Below are 21,652 nucleotides of genomic sequence, written 5' to 3'. Positions count from 1 at the left end.
CGACCCAGGGTTTGACCTACGATCTTGTTACATTTGTCATAATATTGTGCAATTCTGGTAAATTACTGGCAAGGCATTACAGACTGTGCGGTTAGATGATAATGACTGACATTTCTATGACATGATTAGTAACCCTCATAACATTCATATTTCTGACTTTGCCAGTATTCTATCAACATTCTGACTTTGTCTGGGGTATATCTAATATAGTCACTATTTGTATTTCATGTACTATGCCTTAGTGCAGCTGTCTTATTCTGACACTTTGGCAGGTATGGTTACCATCTTGGTCATACACATGTCCATCCATAATAATCACCTACATGACACTGATATAGGTGCCTGCATATTCCCACAATGGTTTACACAATATCCAGTAGATGGTTGACCCGTTATTGACAATATAAGCGTGTGCTATACCCACATCACTCCTACTGGGCGGACCTAATAAATCTGTGCCAACCATCACCTAGGCCCATTTCTGCATACCCATGATTCCCATACCTGACACCCCTCCACAGTACCCATTACACATGTTTAATGTGAGCGGTAATAAAGTGTGGAGACACTTCTATGCACTCCCCACTCTCCAGATATCAGGTCGTACATCATACATTCTATCGACACGTGTTATTACCCTTGCACCTGCTACTGTTGAATGCACAGCTATATCGTATTTGCTGTGATCACTTCTTTTGCATCAATGACGGTTGACACTACGTATGGATCAATTTTTGGGGTCTTGCAATGGACACCTATATTCATGTTTAAAGTGTAGAACTTGCCAGCCTGTCACACTGGTACTTTCTGGCCAATGGTTTGGAAAGCAGCGGTTTATTCACCTTTCGTGCATGTCTGTTTGTCTACCCATAATAGCTATACTGTGGCCTATTTATGTGCATGTGTTATATCTACGGGACATATGTTTGTTGTGTATACATATATACATCTACATTCCTCATTTCATAATTTGCTTTGGTTTATGTCTGTGGATTATGTGTATACACATATATCTATATCCTTACCATACCTTTCAACTGTACAGATTGTCGCAGAATGTACAGCTGTTTGCCTCTTGTCTTCAGTCTGTTTTTCGTAACCTTGTGTCTATCTGGCAATTTAGTGGCATTTCATTAAAGACTGATGTTGGGAAATAATGGCAAGCAGTTCAGGTTACGACTGCATATCCTTCTGAGAATCCATGCTACTAACACACCTGTTATTCTATCCACTTTCTATGTTTGTTCTGGCACATATCTGGGGATTGTCCCTATTTGTACCAGTAGTTTGCATGACTTTGTCCGGTTTCATACTTTACGGGGTTAACAGGTTTGAGCCATGTATAACTAACGTGGGGGAAACAGAATTCATTTACTATGCTGTGAGCGGATCACACACGCGCAGGTGCACTTGCATATACATGTTGTGGGTAACATATGTTTAATAGATATGTGTGCCTACGCGGCCTTTCATACTTCTGACCGTAACACTTACATATCTGTAGTCCGGTTTATGGACTGATGTGAAACACATGGTTCACCTTTATGTATTTAAATGTGTGTACAGCACGAACGCATTCATTACACTTTAAAGGGATATGTGCAGTGGTCGTAGGTCAACCGGGACTGCATTCACGTTGGACGGATGCCAGAAACAGTATTCTGTTGCTGTTATGCCTCATTGATATGCATACCCATAGTACTTAGCTACATCGACATATACCTCACCGCTTCACTTACAACACAGGCATCCATTCTCCTGCTGGGAAAAATGTGGTACTACATATTACACATTCCCTATTGCTTACTGCTGTGGATCCCAGCTGCATTGTTAATCACTCCAAGGATATGCAGAACACCAGGGCATATAGTCATAGCACATACAGGTCTCTGATTGTCAGGGTGTTCATGTAGTGATCTGGGTATAGGCTTGTCCGCCTGGTGAACGGAACTTCCCTGGCTGAGTTCAAATGTCAGATGAAAGATATGGACAGGGAGTTTCTCCCTATTATGAACATTTTACCTGTATTTATAGACACAGGTGTTTGGGCACCTGTCAGGAGCTTATTCTGTTGGCTGTACATATTATGGGTGGGGTTGTTACGGTCCATAATCCACGGTGAGGGGGGTTCCCATTCACATTTGACTATTACCTGTATTCATTCATACGGGGATTATTATCTTGGACATGATGTGACTACAGGTATGCAGTTGTACATTACACAAATGTGATGGGTTGTTACTGTAAATATGTACAGACCATACCTCTCAACCTCTTAGAGCAACAAATCTGTGCAAACCCTACATGATGGGGAGAGTAAGAGGGACACATTTTAACTATTGTCCTTACAAGCTTAGAACATTGATAGAATACTAGGTTTTGCATTATCATGACTCTTCTGCAGGTGGAGTTTTATACTTAATTCTCATTATTTCGTGACGTCAATCCACACCTATTTACCGGACAGAAGCAAATTGTCGGAGGCACACAACAACAATATGAGCCAACACTCTGGTCATTCTGCGAATATCTGGACAGTTGAGTGGTATGGTACGGACCTCTGTAATACGCTGTTGTGTTCTGGCACAGCAGTAGCTCAGCATTAAAGACAGAAGTCGGAATGTGCTGGCAGACAGTTGAGTTTCAGACTTCATACTCCAGACATTAATGCCATTGTGCAAACTGTTATTCTATAATATTTTTATGTTTATCCATCCACATGGATATATTCCTGCTTGCTCCTGATATACATTCTAGGGATCTTACTCCTCTGAGCTCTACATACTCCTGCTCCTCTCTACCCTCCAGCTTAACCAGACTTAGCTGACACTCACTTGACTCCAAGTATGTAATTGTTGTAAATATCTGTATTACCACTACAAAATCTGGATATGCACTGTCTTATTATGCACATTTTATGTATGTGTATTTCCTGACTGTATGAATTTTACTCTTGTATTTTACCTTTAACATTATGTAGCCTTTATTTCCTTGTATTGCTTGTGGAGCTTTTCTCCCCGGGCCTCCACTGTAACTGGGCACTTCTTGGCCCAGTGGACTTCCCGGGTACTCAAACTGCACATAAATGAATAAATTCTAACAGCTATCTTTGCAAATTGTACCTGCTTTTGGACCTTTGTCTCACTTGTATTCATGGCTCTGTCCAGATATCTAGCTCACACAGGTTGTCAGGTATGGTCGGTCATGCCTGCACACAGTAAGTATCCCTCACACTTCATCAGGGTTATCCTGTTAATGTCGGGTGTCTTCCTCACCCTTCTGACATTTGCCACTATGCGAATGTGTGCAATATATTCTCCCACCTATTCATGTCGGGACACGTGCGTCACGGGAAGGTGTTTTACCCTGTGTACTAGGTTATGCATGACCACTCAGGTCTGGACAGTGTCTTGGACCTCTACTTCACATTCTGACTTGTGTCCAGATATCTACAGGATTGGACATCTTGTTGTCATACCCATTCTACTATTTATACAGGTTACTTATCCCGTAAGAGATATTCCAAAAATTGGACCAGTCCAAAACAAAACCGATATTGAAAAGTATTTTGGCTTTATGAAAATGTGCAGGGGGTTTAACATGCAGGGAATACATGGTTTGCAATCCTGACACTACCTAGGGTGACAATACCTACTACATATGCGTAGGGGTCACTATGTGTAGCTGTGTCTGCAACAAACCAGTAGGCCAAGTACGGCTGGATTTGGTGGACGTTCTGTTATGGGGGTGGGTTGTGTGATGTGGAGGGTATGCTGGGTAGGCCATTATGCAGCCAGATGTGTTGCATTTGTTATGGCCAGTTCCATCAGGACCAACCTGTGGGTATGTGACGGTGACATATCTATACATTTGTATTGCACATTTCCATATTCATATGTTTGTGGGATTGTGTTCTACACTATGGCCTGTCTGCTTGTCTTGCAGCTGTTTCTCCATGTGTTTGTGTTTCTGTCCACTTCACCTGCTGCCCCCTCCTACACCTCTGGTTCACATTTTCTGCATGCGACACAGTATCACCTTTGCGGATTTTACCATTACCCATCCACCCCTCACACGCAAATTCCTCACACCCGATAGCTCACTACTTTGGTTGTTGGCCCATGACACAGCCAGAGTAGCACATTGACTACCCTACAGGTGTCGGGTACCTTTATGGTTGTGTGGACTACCCTGCCATGTTTGCTTTCCACGTGCTATACCTCACACACATAAGTACACACCCATACGTCGCTTTCATTACTTGGTTGGTATACCCAGGTACTACCCATTCGACTGTGTCACATACCAGTTTGGCTTCTATCGCTGACTTCTGAGTTTTGCAGACCTGTTGTACTCATTGGTAGGATGGCACCTTTTCCTATGTCCATGCTATGCCTTCCACATATCCGACTGTTGTGGACAATGCCTCCCCACCATCTACGGTACTGTTTCCACCTTTTCAATTGGCCATAGTGTAACAACTGCGGTGAACACAGCACATTTTACATGCCGACACATACCCACAGTCAGTTCAGCAGACAGAACTTACAACTCTTGCCTATATATAAGCTTTAGTCTTGTAGCATTTCGGTGGCTTATTCTGTTTCTTATGACATTTATGTAATATACGTGCAGAGAACAACTGTTTAATGCAACTATTACATGATGTCTGAGGGATAATTATGTCCTGTAATCTCTGGATGTTTGCCATGTTTACAAGTTTGTGTCAGGACACATCTGCCCACAGAGGTACTGTCACTTGCAAAGTGGGACAGGTGGTATTCTTAGTCGACAGTACGGATCTTATTGTTCCTTTCGGCCTACGTGTCCTTATTGTTGTAGCTTTTTCTATGCTCCTGTTTTGTTTACATGCGTATTCTATTCCCTATCACATTTGTTATGTGGAATACGGACATACCTTTTGTATGTGACTATTACATCCCTTGTGGGATATGATTCGGACATACGGTCACTACATATATCTGCATTTCTCCTTGTGTATTTTGTTATGGACACATCTGCACAGCTATGTACCCTCCCTCACATTATGGGTCAGCTGGTGACCATCTCCATTGGGCTGGACGTACCTCCTGGCGGTGCCCTAACATATGATACATTTTACTTCCACATGGTATAGCTATCAACACTACGTTGGACTACAGGCACACGGTTTTCCTGTCATTTGTTCAAGGGTAGGGACCCGTTATTCACTTCTGTGCATTTGTGTTTGCTTCTTCATTTTCTGTTCGCAGGGACTATCTTGCATGCCTTGTATACGTTTCAGTCTCCACAGACACTGATAGGTGCGATTACTATTGCAGGTGGAATATAATATTCAGCAGTTTAGGTTGCTCATTGACAGCCGACATTGACATGCCTCCCTGCGCAACTTCGATACGCCCCATGCACTCACGCACATTTCCCATGCACATGGCTGTGGCGGATGCGCGCCTTCATTACTATGCATATGGCGCGACTACTCCATATCTACGCCACACAGCCGGTGCAAGCCTTACGCCGGCCTTGTGCCGAGCTTCATGAATCCGGGGGAAAGTGTCAGAGATGGGTGTAAACAGATGGCCTCTAGAGTCACTTTTACTCTGTAGAGCCATTCTGTACTACTGAAAGGGTTGCTTCAAGCTTTTACTTACAGCCTTTCAATAATAAGTAGAAAGTTATTAATGGTGTGTACTTATTGACAAACAAACTCAATACTTTATAAACCTTTTCACTTATGGCTTCAATCTGGTAAAACCATCATGACTGCTTGATAACTATGCTGTCCATTTCTTACAAAAAAAAATAGTTTTTTCACAGATTTGTATCACGTCATCAGATATATATTCTGTGAACTCCTTTACTTCTGAAGCAGTCATTATTAAACTGTAATGTTTTATTACAATTGTAATGTTTTATTACTTGTGATTTTTCATAAATGTTACTTTCTGATAAACGGATCTTGTTCACTTATGTGGGCTCTGAAAAATTTAAGAAAGGGAGTAAAATTCATTGTGTAAATTTTTTGCTGTATTTGTGCCTCATCTAATGTTACTGCTGAGATAGCTTCACGGACTTTGAAAGACGTGATTTGAAAAATTGAAAGGTATGATTGTAGAAGCAAAACATTATAGGCACTTGTTCAAGTATAGAGTCCGACTTCATGTAAAGGGGCATTTTATCTCCCAGAGTTAACTTGATTCCACAGGATGTGATGGGTAAATATGGAAAATTGTTCACACTTTGGTTAAATACTATATTCATAAGTTTTGTACCTGGTTATGAAGTGTGCTTATGGAGCTACAATTATGTTCCTAAATGGATCATAGATTGCTAGAGAAACTGAAAGTTAAGGGCCTGTTTTCGGTATTCATGGGCACTACCATATTCATAAAATGGCACACAGATTTAAAAAAGACTGAGATTTCTGAAACCTGTACTAGTATAGAAAGATAGACAAATAAAATAATATTTTATGGGAAACTATAAAGAAACGTTCTCTTGTATTCATCCGAGATACTTGGCATAGCCTGTGGTAGATACAGGTGAGAAATTTGTACTAGTGTCAGTTGAGAAGATAGATGTATTTTTCAATCTCTATTTTTACTTGTAAGTATGCTGCCTAGATAATCTATGCATGACAACGCTCAATGTACCTCTTCTGACAGAAGAATTATAGTAAACAGCAGTAAGATCATTTTCCTTGGAAAGAGGCAAGAATGTTTTCTTCAGTCACAGAAAGTCTGCTAGCCTACTCAGATCTTTCCAGTACAAAGATTGTTAGAGACATTATATGTTAAGCTACTGTCTTATTACTTATAAAGTATATAGTTCTACATCACAAATGAGTCTCTATTCTAATGCATTAAAGTATATAGTTCTATATAACAAATGAGACTCTATACTGTTTATCAGAAATCTTTAAAAAAATTATTTTTATTTCTATAAAAGGCAGTGTAGTTTGTTGTGCATTCTTTAAAACATTTTGCAGGTTAGCCTCCATTACCATCTGACATTGTGACCTGTGTTCTTCACATCCCCATTTCTTTTACATGCTAAGCATGGCATCCCAGTACCTCAGAGAAGAAGGAATACACTGATATACAATAATTTAAGAATGAATATATATTGCCTTTAATCATGCTTAAAGGTTAAACATTCAGAGGATCACAGTTAATGTCTTAAAATGCTTAGCTAGATCCTGAGTTCTTTGTTTTTAAATACAGGCAACCTTTAATCAAAATTTTTGTAGTAAAATTACAATTATACTACCAATTCTTTTGCATGACAGATATGGTCCGTTTCATTATATGTATTTTTATATTACATTATTTCTGCTTGCATTGCTAGAGACTGCCTCCTAGTGTGCATATGTTTTAACAGAAAGGCTTAAATGTGATTAACTTGTTTTTTCCGAAGCCTGTTCAAAACAGTTTGAATTAATTTTTATTTATACATCTATGGAATCTAGATCCCTTTAAACATTCTGAGACATTAAAAGTGGTGTGTGTCTTTCTTTTAGACATATAATAACCTATTTTACAGGAGACAATTTCTGCTTAATATTTCAAAAGATGTGGGGATAATTCTTAATTATGTACATTGCAGTTCTGCTATATTAGCAGCTGTTACTTTTAGGGAAAAGCATTACTTGCCTGTTTGGTTGGCAATTTCTCCTTCAGAGCATGGCAAACACTCATAACAGCAGATTGGCATTCCTCGAGTTGGAGCTATGTGGAACCCTTGATGGCAACTCTCACTACAGGCAGAGTTAGGGACCTGCAGAAACAAAAAAAAAAAGATCAGATGAAAGAGCCTTGCATTACTACCCATGGCATTTTCTTTATTTCTTAAATCTAGGCTCAGCAGTTTCAATCTGTTAACAATTGCATATACATTTAAAATGTATGTGCTTACAGGTGTATAAAATACTATTTGTAACACTATATATTTTCCTTATATTATAAATAAAATGCATTATATCCCTGAGTGCTGTTTAAAGTATTTGCTGAATACAAAAAAGCAGTCAATGCAGTTAGAAATATTCCATATATCTACTTCGGATCCAGCAGATTTTGATAAAGGAGGGTATTGAATAATGACACAGACACCTGGCTGTATAATTAGTTATCTTAGAATCCCACATTTACTTTTAGAGATTATGTATCCTAGGCTAAAATGTTCCACTGTCTTGTACCTTTCTTCTCTAGATATAAAATGCATATCTCACTGTATGTTATACTCTTTTTTTGATATGTTCAAGATAGCTACTTGTACAAATTTAAAGGGATAGCTTCAAGCTAAGTTCATTAAAAAAAAACTACCTAAAAAACATTAGAAGACACAAGATGTCAGTTCTAAACATGTAGGAAACAGTACACAACACATAAGCCAATATATATGTAATATTGAAAAAAATCAATCTTTGATGAAAGTAAGCATATTACATTTGAGTAAATTAATAAATATTCAAACACAGATACATAACTCGTATTTATACATATATAAAACTTCCTTAACAAATGTATGTAAATATTTAGTAAACAAATAAATGGATAAATAACATTTTATAATTTGGCTGCCTGTAACCTATGCACTGGTAAAATAGAAATGTTGTCATTTATTCCAGCAGGATTAAGCTTAAACTGCCATACTAATTCTTTGTCTTCTAATTTGTCTTGTTTTGTAAGTATTAACAACAAACTTAAAGTTTTATAAGCTTAGGTCAAGCCTGTACTTCCTTTTCTGATGGAGTCCTTCATGATACAATTATAGGGTGAAAGCACTAAACCTTTGATTTTTTTTTGTTTAATACATTTTGCTATATTTGTTTTTTAACTGTGGCTGAGTGGTGTATTTGGGACTGTACCTCTGAATAACAATTTATTTTTCTTGGTTCTTTGTTTTAACATTTTACAGTTTATACTTCTGCTTTCTCAGTGTTAAGGGAACATATTGTAGTGTGTTTGTGCGCATGTGATTTTTTTATCAGTTTCCTCTGTATTTCACTGATCCATGTGTCATATCAGTTCTACACTAATACAGGCATGAAGCCAGATTCAGTAAAGCCTACATGGTCCATTTACACTGTGTGCATGTCACACAGTGACACGCAGATGTTAGTGCAATGTTTTGAATTCAGTAAGCAGTGCATATTGCTGCACAAACAAGGTAAACACTTTGGCATGCTAATTACTGCATAAGCATGCTAATTACTGCATAAGCAACTGAATTGGTATGCTAATCAACCAATTTGAGATGCAGGAACTAAAGCAACCATGTAGACTCAGTGCTGGTTTTCCCTGCAAACTCCAAAACCTGTTGGAATACAGCCACAGAAAGGAGTCTACATAGAAACAATGTTAGGGGCTCCTATTGCTTTAATTCGTGAGTCTGTGCAACAGGATGAAGTCTGTGCTGCTGCTAATAATAATAATCCATGGCCAAGAATGCTGTTACTGTTGCTAGTAGACCAAGGCCAAGAAGGAGAAGAGTTTTCAGATCCCAGATAAGTTACCACAACCTTCACGATATGGAAATTGTAGAGCACTACAGGATGGATAGAAACACAGTACAGGAACTCTGCAACTGCTGTCGTCCTTGACTCCGAGCCAGGGTAAACTGAGGGAACCCATCCCAGTGCAGACAAAGGTATGTGTAGCTCTGAGAATCTTAGCTACAGGTATGTTTCAGAGATGAACAGGGACCATGCTGGGGGTGTTACAGGCATCAGCATCCAGGATCCTCCATCAATTCCTGAATCCCATGCTCAATTATTTTCCCCATACTCCTGAGGATAGGGCCAGAATACGCAGGAGGTCTACCTTGTAGCACACTACCCTGATGTACTGGGTGCCATAGATTGCACATGTATAGAAATTAAGGTACCACCCAGGAAACAGAGAAGGCACTACATCGATAAAAAGGGCTTTCACTCCATTAACTGCGAAGTCATGTATAATGCCAAGGCAGTCATCTTCAATGCGTGTGCTGGCAACCCTGGCAGTTACCACAACTCACATATCTGGCACACCTCCCAACTGTATCAGATGTTCGCTAGGGGGATATCCCACAGGGTCATTTACTGGGGGATGTAGGTTATGCCTTGGAACAGTGTCGGACAACAGCCATCAGAAATCACATGCACCCACTGAAGAATGCCATAATGAGGCACACACTCAAACCAGAAATAAAATAGATCATGTGTTTAGGCTTCTGGAGTCACAGTTCTAGTGCCTAGAAAGAGAAGTTAGAAAGTAATGATACACATTGCAGTTTTAGACTTCACAACCCCCACAAGATCATTCACAATAAAGTTGGGAAATTGTGATGCTATCAACTGTCTAACTTTCTAAGACCAATATAAGTAAAAGGTACAATTTCCAGTTCAATATCACAAATGCAGATATGCTAAACACTATGTCAGCTATGCACCCTGAGCATCAAACACAAAGCTTATGTATTCTTGAATCCAAAAGATACAAAACAGTGATATGGCACAGTAATCATCACTTGCACAGGATGATATGTGGTAAGGCATGAAGCCTAGGCTGAAACAAAAGGTCACTGAGTGTGTTTGAGTAAAAAACAGAAGCAGGCAAACATTTGGATAAACAAACAAAGGGCCAGTGAGACAAAATGAGTTTTAACCTGCACGGCTGAACCATGGAATTGTGTGTGTGCCAGCGGACCTCCAGGTGAAATTGATGTGTGAGTGTCTGCATGAATACAGCCAAGCTCTGTGCTCCCTCTATGTCTTTGTTATGTTGGACAGGTGTGAGCCATGCATGGTAGAGGTGGCAGTTCATTGCTGTCATCCCTAACCATTAAAACTGGCTCTGCCATCAGTTGCACTGGCATGTCCACACCCAGGCCAGATGCACTGCTGCTACCTGAATGTAACTGATGTCTGCTGGATGAGCTCCCTTCACAAGGACGCCAAGGGCCATGACCCCATGGCCTGCCAAAAATGGATGTGGACAGCTCACCCATTAATGAAGCAGTGGAAGTGCTGCCACTATGGGATCATGATCAAGCACAGCCACATTGGCTAACAGCATATGATGTGGCTGATATACACCCATGAGGATACTGTTCCCCTCCCAGCAGACATTCAATGTCATTCATCAGATCCATTGAATTGGCAACATGGTGGAGTCAGTCACGCATGTCAGCCTTTGCCACATCTACAACCCTAATTGGTTCTGGGGAAATGATTGTGCCTCCATGATGGTTCTAAACATATGTTGAGTGACACAAGCAGAGACACCTAGATCAGGTGGAGGATGGCTAGCAGGCCTCCTCCAAGCTCCACTAACAACCCTCCTGCATGCCACCTTGCCCACACTTTGGCTGCGGCTAGAGTCAACAAGGACTGAAACCACAGTGACCACTCTTCCATGATCAGTTGCCTCACCCTCCACCAGTCCAATACCTGAGGGCTCACTGGAATGGGTAGGAGGAGGCCTACTGGCTGTGTCTGATGGAATTACTGGGGGTGGCTTGATGTCAAATTCAGTGTCAGGTTCAATCTCTGCATCTCCCAAACTTTGCCTCTGTTTGCCCACCATCATCGTCAGAGTCTGCTGATAAACTGACATCCGGTGGTAGAAGTCTCTCACTTCAACTCTCAGGATCAACTGTGATAATAAGTAACAAACACAGGAATGATTAATGCCTAAACTACTATACTCTAATATAGGGTAACAAAACAACAGTGATGCCACTATTACACACTATAGTAATGCACACAACAGTTCTTACATCAACATCACACACTAAAATATTTATTTGAATTTCTCATCAGTATTGACATAAAAATGTTTGGCTTACCATCTGCAGATGAGAGAATCCTTTGCAAGCCAGATGGTCCTGGAAGAAGTTATGCAAAAGGTAAGGAAAACATCACCACAATCAACAGCAACAAAGAAGATAATACTTTTACCCCTGTATATGTCCAGTAACTCTACTTTTAGTCAGAACTTGGATGAATCCAGTCTAAGCTAATCGATCAGAATGTGTTGTTAAGAGTAGCAGTCTTCAATCCCCCCACCCAAAAATAAATTCTTGTGAATCAGCAGTAACATATTCATTTAACTTGTTTTACTATGCAACAGTATTTAAAAACTGAGATAGAAAATCCTACTTGGAAGTTCCTCCTGGGACGTGCTTGCTGTCCCTGCAGCAGTCGCATAAATTTCAAAGAGATACTGTTCTGCACTTTCCTGGGAGCTTTCCGGATCCCTGATAGTGTACAGGAACTCATTTGGTGTTATGCTGGATCTGTAGCAGGTCCCCCCAGTATCCATCCGATCATGGACCACTGTGACTGCTCTACTCCATACAGATGTGATCATGTCAGTGGCACTATGGAGCACCTGCTTATATGTCCTGCCATGGCCACCCATGGCAATAACATCATCGACAATTTGCTGCCAAATCTGCATTCTGCATGACATATCTCCCCCATTTTCTTTCAAGCAGGAAGGCACCATGTTTTCTAAAAGAGTAAATGATAACCTGGTTTTCAGCATCAGTGAAGGGTGTTCTTTCAAGGATTGAGACACCTGGGTGGCATAGTCCTAGGTGCGCTAAATGACAACAGAAGGATAATGCACATAAGTTTCACATAACTACAAAATAGCTGTTCCAGATAAAACAGAAAAGGTAGCATCTAAGGATATCCATACCTCTCCACCTGAAAACAACAAAAAAGACGCATGAAAAATAGTTACAAGTGGCCAAAAATCAACTTACTGATTAACATAAAATTTGTATACAAAATCATGTAAACCAGCCCACTCCAATGGAATTGTGGGATACCAACATGCAGATTAAAGTCACTAAATAATAAATAATAGCAGACATTTGAATTTCAGACTTCATATCCCTTAGTAAAAACATAGTAATACAAAACCTGTTATTCAAGCAACTATCTGAGTTTACAGGAACAATAATTAAAATCTATACCTATTTTGGGCTTTTGTCCCACCATTATTTTTGCCTATGTCAAGATTTCTTGCTCTGAGACGTTGAGAGGTATGCCTAAATCAAAAGGGAAACAAATGCAGATCAGTCTATTGAATATGCCAAACTTATTACAATAAAATCCGTGAATGGGGGGGCAACTTGTGCAAGTAATGTTGGGTGCAATTGTAAACATCAAGCAGAGCAAAGGAAGCATGAAACAAAGTAATAGTAAAGAATGCAGAGAGCAGACTCCACACCTCTGGGAATGTAAACATGAAATTATATAATTCATCTTATTTTACGTGCAGACGTCTCCCTCTTTCTGCTCCAAACCTCAATAAAATGTGACATCTTTGGGATGAGCTGCTTGAGTGCTGACTGACAGGAACAACCTGGTTAATATGCAGATATGCATCTTAGCAGAGATGTGATCTGTATGTAGGGGCTGCTATTGCTGTATAGTTTAAATAAAATGAGCTTAAGGATGTTGGAAAAATAATGGGGAAAATACTTGGTCTAGTCCTTGAGTAGACACATAGCTTTTTAAAGGGACAGCGTTGTTCAGACCAGAGGAATTAAGCAGGCATTGCCACGTGCACATTTCCATCTCGAGATCCCTTGGTGTGTGCAGGTCTGTTTGTAAGGGAACAGGCTGGTCTTCATACTTCATATTGCACTATTTAATGTACCACATTTGTCATCATCTGCATGAATTGCTTATTTTCACATTGGATTAAAACCTGTGTACATTCACTGAATTTTTGTCCCAGTATATTTTCTCCTACTTGCAATATTAGCAGATGGATGGACAGAGGCATTGAAAATATGGGCAGGGCACAGATGGAGAGGAGGAGGCAATGGCAATATGAAGCCAATGGCCAGTGATCAGGGGCTGGAGCTGGACATAGAAAGTGGAAAAGGAGAAGTCAATGACTAGTGCTGGGGGGGGGGGGTACATCAGCCACATAATCAGGGAAACAGGAAGTCCTGTAATGTGCCAATCACTGGCCAAAGCAAACAATGGTGACAGGGGAAGGTGCAAAAGGGCAGTCAGGGCAGGAGCGGTCAGAGAGCAAAAGTAAAAAAAAATGCCTGGGGAAGGAAGAAAACAAAGAGAGCGACAGAATAACACAAAAGTGGAATGCATGTAATCTGGTGACCCTTGTACGCTTGATAATACAATAGTTAACAATAAACCAGCAGGTATAGAGCTAGCCAAGAGGGCAAGCAGCAAGGTGAGTGAGTGATGACCAAATGAGTAAGTCAGAGAAACAGAGAGAGAGGGAGAGAGATACAGGGTCATTGATTCTCACCTTAAAAGTCCACTTGCACTTTCCAGCATAGCTTGATAATTACCATCTGAGATATCCAGCTGCTCCCATTTAACAGGGCCATGGTTTCATTTTAGGAGGTATTCTCTTCTTAGTCTGGTGGAAAAGATATTAATACTGGCACACAATGATGTGAGTATTTCATACTTCAAGGGATGCCAGCAAGCTGTAGTCTCAAAATTTTTCAGTGTGTATTCAAAGTTTTTTTTTCTTGTCTAAGGTACTATACTGTATTGACTGAAATGTACACGCACACAAGACACTGTACTTCCATTTCTGACTAAAGCATACATTTAAAATGCAGCTAAGTACATCTTTGTAAACAGACAAGTGACATATAATGCAGTTGTATTTTATAAGCAGTGCAAAGGTAAATTCAAATAGGAAATATTTGGAAATTTTCACTTCAAGGTAATTTGTTCACAGGGATGCCATGTCTATAGCTCAGGGGGCTTTTGCAATATTTTTCATCTCTTTCACTCTCCCTCTGCCTTTTTTTAAAGGCCATGACAGCTATCCCACAATCCATCTTTGAGGATTGTCTGTAATTGCTACAAGTTCAGATTCATTGCATTGATGACACATTCTCTTTTGTTAGCTACCACCTGTGGCCATAAACAACTTTTTTTGTCTCTTACAGACAATCAAGTGTCAAGTATGTTCTCATGATGCCGACATCATCATGTACACCCCTGCATTGCAGGATATGCTGGTGGTGCATGATGACTTCAGCATTATTGAAAAAAATGTACATGAACAAAAAAAAAATCGTGATTTGAAGGGGGCCACCTGGGAATTTGTGGCATCCCATTATTTTAGCCTCAAAACGATGAAATTCCAAGGAATTTGATACAGTTGAGAGGTATGATATTACTCAGTGAAGGAACATAAAACAGTCTATAGATTTGAAATATGAACAGGCTAGATGCAAAAAAGTAGAGTAACAATAACAACATATCCTTGTTTGTGCAGCTTTGCCCCCCCCCCCTCAAAAAAGAGAAAAAACAGGTAAATAGATAGTTTGCTAACAAACTATCTTTGAAATGCCAAAATTGCTATCAAGTGGTCTGTTTCTGAAACATGTCTACAGATTTATCCCAGAACAGTCCATTTTAATGTATTGCCAATCACATGTACCTGTGAAATGCTTTGACAAACATAGCCATGGCATCAGTACACTTCCAACTAATGCATACAGATAAAAGTGTAAACGTTTTTGCTTCAGATTTTTCTTAATTTCATTCCAGCATATGCAGTATGTAGCTGACAAAATGCAAGCAAACCTTCTCCAGTTCAGTAATCCTCTGTGCAAATGCATCCCAAAGTAATAGCCTCTGTTCTGCCTTCTCCACCTAAACAAGTCTGCTCAGTTTCAGTTTTCCTATCTACACGGTTGCCTTTTCATATGCCAAAGATTCAGGGCTGTTTGGTGAAGATGCAAATTTTGTGTAAACTGATCAGAATTGCTGAATCCCAAATACTTGGTTCCCTGTATCTGATATAAACATAGTGCAGGCAAGCACTCAGTGTTTGTTTTTAAAGGACTACAACTGTGAATGATTACTGGTTGGGAGAAGGAAAACACAACAACACTGCAGGTTGACCTATATACAGTGGGTGTGTCAGGTTAGACTTACAATGTATTAGATTTAATTTTTCAAGGTTGGAGATGTATGTAAGCAGCACATAATTCACAGGTTCTGTTCATTAACATCCAACCTACGCTTCATTTGTTGGCAACTGCCTATAATATTATTTCCATTTCATATCCTTACACATTTTAAGGACAATGATATAGAATGGCTTACAGACTGCATGTCTTAGATGACTCATCAGATAATAGAAGAATGACTGACAAACATGGAGAGGTAAGACAGAGCTGTATATTTGCAAGCAATAGACATAACTGGTTGTGTGATCACCTCATCCAAAAATAATAAATGCACAAATAACAGTTGTATGGTTTCATATTACTGTAGATGGTGTTGCAAATGGTTGCATGCAGAATAATTTCAGTCCCATGCTGCAAAGCTGTTTGCGTGGAAAACAGGGTTAAGGCACCCTTCTTGTTTTCTGAAGGTTCATTGGAGGGAATGTTTAAAACCAGACCTATGTAGACATATCTAATGTGTACCAACAGTTTCTAGTGTGTATGTCATAGATTGCTTTTCCTCATTTCAACCACTTTTCCCTTTTCTTCCTTTTTTTCTTTTCTTTCTTGCTTTCTTTTGGGGGGAGGCACCAGTGTTTGCATGATACAGTGCTTAGTGCCATCACTGGAAACAGAGGAAATGAATGTCAAGTCTGTCTGTGCTTGCATAATTTGTGTGAAACACAGCAGTGTGCAAAGCAGACAACTGGACCACCCAGGAAGCAGCAGAACACCTGCAGACAGCCAAAAATAGAAACTCGATACATTCAATTAATTCGATTAATTCTGTTGGGCCCCTGCGCAAACTCACTAAGCAGCATTTCATGGTGGTTAACACAAAGACCTTAACAATGATTAGTAAATTAGGGAATGTTATGTAACTAGTCCTGTGGCAGCAGGTGTAAGTGTAGGGCTAAAGTACCAATGGTCTTGGGTTGTAGTACAGAGCGTACAACTTTTTTCTTACTGTTGTGAAAGTGCAGTATATAAAAATCAACTGAAAAATAGACAAGTCTTATTTCAACATTCCTATAGCTGCAGTTTTAAGTGTAGGACTGCATACACATGGTCCTGGGTTCTAGTACAGGATACTCCATACACTTTTACTGTTGTTCCACTTCCCATTGTATTCACTCTCAGTTATAACACTTTAGATAGTGAAAATTATATGAATTATATGTATGAGGGACAAGACACCACTATTGTCTTTCAGGTGTATGACTGAGGGTATACTGTATACTATAGTTCTCTAAGTACAATTCTACTATCTGGACTTGTGTGGGCTTCACATTTACCTACGATGCATACACAACTGGATCTATATCCATTAACCTTTATAAGGTCACACACAAACATGTGTAACAGCTCACACTGTCACCTGTATTTATGTATGATTACTGACAATGAATGAGCAGTATATCTTCTGTGGCAAAGATGAAAAATCAATGCTGGAGAAGAAAATGTTTTGTCCGTTATGTCTAGGTTTGAATCCCACAGTGTAAAAATCAATGTTCTCAGTGTTTAAAGGTAAAAATAAATGTGTTAGGTTATTACCTTTATGCCCCCAGTGCATATCTGCAAATGTAACTCACCTAATAGTTACCTTCCAATTGTCAATATATATTTCCAGGCTATATTAGTAGACACCCCTCAAACTAAGGCCAAGTGTCAGATTAAACTTCCAATTATAAATACTTAATTCCTCACTGCTTGGTACTGCTGCTCTATGCTTAACATTGGGCTAATGCATTGCTCAGGTTTGCACACTGCCAGTAAATATGATAACTGGAATTGGCTGGAAAGCATCAGTCTCCATTCTTTTATTTCTGCTGGTAGACATGGTTGGTGTTAGTGGGGAAGGTGCCAGGTTTAGGGCACATAGATGGGGTGTTCAGGAGTCCAGGATATTTATTGGACTCCTGATAAAGCATCACAATGAAAGGCTTCAGTAGGGGGTCTATTCTGGCTCCCAGTACAAGTCTGAGGCATGGAATAGTTTGGCCAAGGTTATATCCAGTACCACTGGTATCCTGTGCACTGGAGAGCAATTCAGGCATCATTTTAATGACCTACATAGGAGAAAAAGGGATATTGTCAACTGTTGGTTGGAGGAATTTGAGACTGCAGACATCCCACGTATGTGCCAGTATGAAATAAAGAGTACTTGTAACACTTAGAAAGCTAAATATAGGCAAGACTGGTATGCATAATGCTCTTTTGTTCTTTTCTACTGACCCCAGTTGCTAGGGACCATGAGTTCAATGTCCAGGCCCATGTTGCCGATTGGAGAGAGTGAGGGAAGTTAGTGGTATGTATACAGCAGAAGATAAGTGTTATTGTAGCATTAAAAGTTAAGAGATAGCTTTTTTAGTATTTTATACAGTTGTATTGAACTCAGCATCCATATTACAACTGTAAAAGCAAGTATGCATGCATTAGTCTGTAACACAAACCAATTGTAAGAGTCCAATATTAGACTGTAGTCACAAATTATGAGTTCAAATACCACAATTAAGCACAATTAACAACTATACAATATACACTACTCTTATTTCTTCAATAATATTTACATTAAGTTAAAACCTCTATACCAGTGGCACAAGTGCCCTTCTCTAAACTGTAATCTGTATAATTGGAACACACATATGTGCAGTATAAGCACGTTTCAAGGATTACTTTCAGCAATCAGTAATATAGTGTGTATCTGTTTGAATGTATATTTAAATGTAATTCTTAAGATAAAAGAGTTGTATAATTGTAGTGGCAGTACTAATTTAATCTCTTTTTTTCTCTCACCCAAAACCTTATCTCTCTTTATTTATTTTCTGTTATCTGTTGTCAAAATGTCTCCATGCCATCTATATGTATAACATCACTAAATGGTCCATAGCATAGCAAGGTAGACCAGTCACAGTGGATCATCCTGGCCCCTCAATGACTCCAGCACTGATACACAGGACATTTGGGAGCCAACCAGGCAGCACTGTCTCTGCTGCTCCTGTCCTACCTGGCCTCCAGTAGTACTAACTCAGAAACTGCTGCAGTGGCACCCTCTGAGATCAGTGGTAGAGGCAGTGATTTCATCACCCACAGAGAGTTGCCAGGGATGGTGCATAGGGTTATGTGCTGCACCATTAAGCACACCTACACTGGAAAGAGAGTCTGCTTTCCCTCATAGTCCATAGGAGGAGGAAATGTCAAGCACTCCAGCCACCAGAGGTGTAAGGTGACAGCAGTGACAGTCCAGTGGTTTGGATTCAATTCTCACTGTTTCCAAGCTTAATGGGCATGGACCTGCATTGTCCCCTCCCTCACACCAATTATGGTGTCCCCAACTTTTTGTATCCATCACCATCCCTGTCTCTTGTCTTCTTTGTCTTGTATGTTTTCAATTGCTTCCTAACCTACTCAACCTACCTTTACTAGATATACCTACATCCGTTCCCTAACATTCTGCTCTTACTGAAAAAGAATACACTTGTCCTACAGAAAAAAATAGTCCCATACATAGTTCTCCATTTCACATATGTATCTTCTTGACACATTTGATTTGGTCCAATTGGCTGTACGTCATGGTTGCATTGTGATCACCCCTCATTGTGGAGGTGACAGACCAAATTCAGTTAATATTCTGCACATATTTTCAGTTTACACTGTCAAGGAAATGGATAGCTATGTATCTTTCCTTCCTCCCTCCTGCGTATTCCTGTACAGCTTTCCCTTTGTTCTTCCCCCTGCTTGCTCTCCATTTCACCACTTTCTTATCTACCCCATTTTAACACCTTTAATCAGGCCAAAAAATAGAAACACACAGCACACATAAGTAGCAGAAAAAGTAATTGATCCCTTCACTTTTTGGGCTCTATGTTTGTGCAGAGTTGTGTGTCATGCACCAATGTGCAGAGATGGTGGCAAAATGCTGCTGTTACTTCTGCACAGTGCTGCTTAACCTGCTGCATTATGCCAACACACAGCAACACATGTACTATAAAGAATTCATGCCATTGCATTATCAATGTTTATTTAAAAGTTTTTTAAAGTATTAGATACACTTGGATTCAAACCCAGTATCATCTGGGGTCCAAAATAAATGTGTCAATGGATTTACACTTACTGCCACAGAGTCAGTTAAGCAGCAGGTGTGTTTCATAGACTCAGTACTAACTGTCTGACTTTAGCAATGTGGCTGTCATTTGTGAACTGCTTAGCTATGTGCAAACATGAATAGTATTGGAAAATGTGTATCTCACATATGCAAACACTTTGCCAACTGTCTCATAAACCACTGCTCGCCATGCTATGGAAATATAAATATTATTATGTATTACTGCTGTTTAGTGTCCATTTCCAGTCTATGACATGAAATTATGTGTGGAAACATAACAAATTGAAGGTCCTATCTATCAATATGTCACATATTTACAATACAGCCATGTGTTGCCTGCCCCCATACGCTGCAACCCTGGTAATATCAGATATTAGATGTGTTATGCAATGCACATCAATCTTTTAACATGTAGAACTAGAACTATTGACCCATAAGCCAACAAAGCTTTATCTGCAAGGCTGGGGAAGGAATCAGAATAGAACTTATCCACAGGACCATAAGTGGCCTTCAACACACTTGACCCTACCCATTTTGGTTTTATCATGGGTAGATCTTGCTTATTAAATGTAGTGGGCTTTCATACTGACCCAAAGACCTAGATGAGGAATAAGAGGACAGACTGCCTATGATGAGTTATTCAAGGCCATTGACACTATCCCCTATTCAGGTATCACAGAAAAAATCTCACATCTGGGAAATAACTCAAACATTATAGATGGCTAGCTAACTGGATCAACAACAGATCACACACTGTGAAAGTTGGGGACTGCCCTCCACCACTAAGCCACCTACCATAACAGTGAAATACCACAGGGATCTGTGCTGGACCCTCAAGTATTTGGACACGATGTCTCTGAAGCCCAAACAAAGGTAGATGTCCTGTGGTTTACCAAGTTTGCAGACGACTGTCAACTGGAAATAGAGTCCACCAAAAATGTTAACATATTACAGAAGGGGCTAACATGGACAAATGAGTGGCGCTCATAAACTGAACCTTAAAGCAAAAAATGCCTCATTGTCCCTTTTGGCAATGAAGTACCCCTTATGGTTATGATATAAAGAGCACACCTATTAGCTCAAATGCAATGTTGCAAAACCTGGGAACGCATATTGATAGCAATCTGCTCTTTAAACATTACATGTCGATAGTGATGAGACAGACATTCTACATTGCACACCTCATAAATAAAGCCATCACATCCAAAACCAGGGAGGCCATAACTCTGCTGTAGTCTACCCTTATCAGACCACTAACTGAGTACAATGCTCCTTTCTGTCTGTAGCTCACCAGACACCTGCAGCAACTGGAGAAAAGACAGAGATATGTGAATGGAAGAATTCAGGGCAAAAAAAACATGACATACATGAAAAGAATGAAAGATCTGTCACTGTACCATCATGCAGGCTGCTGAGAGGTGACCTATGCCTGGCTTACAGAGCAGTCTCAGACCCTGCCCTACTGGAAATGCTGGACATCTGCAAATCAAATGGGATGAGAATAATTTGATCCAGGGATCTCAACCTAGCCTGTGACAGAACATGCTGAGGGAACAGATATATCTCACAGTGATTGCCATCCTCTATAATAGGCCCCCA

General features: G+C 39.9%; 1 protein-coding gene across 1 annotated transcript in view; it reads right to left on the bottom strand.

The window, feature by feature from the left end:
* Positions 1–21,652, bottom strand: part of LOC122805918 (extracellular calcium-sensing receptor-like) — a 177,221-nt gene that overhangs the window by 55,542 nt on the left and 100,027 nt on the right. Inside the window, exon 5 of the mRNA XM_044076162.1 lies at positions 11,468–11,636. Coding sequence (XP_043932097.1) covers positions 11,468–11,636 — 169 coding nt within the window. The remainder of the gene's footprint in view (positions 1–11,467; positions 11,637–21,652) is intronic.

This window comes from Protopterus annectens, chromosome 7.part0 (genome assembly GCF_019279795.1).
Source record: "Protopterus annectens isolate FY-2018-M chromosome 7.part0, PAN1.0, whole genome shotgun sequence".
Taxonomy (NCBI): domain Eukaryota; kingdom Metazoa; phylum Chordata; order Ceratodontiformes; family Protopteridae; genus Protopterus; species Protopterus annectens.
Note: the sequence above shows the minus strand (reverse complement) of the source record. Positions and strands in the feature narration are given on the sequence as shown.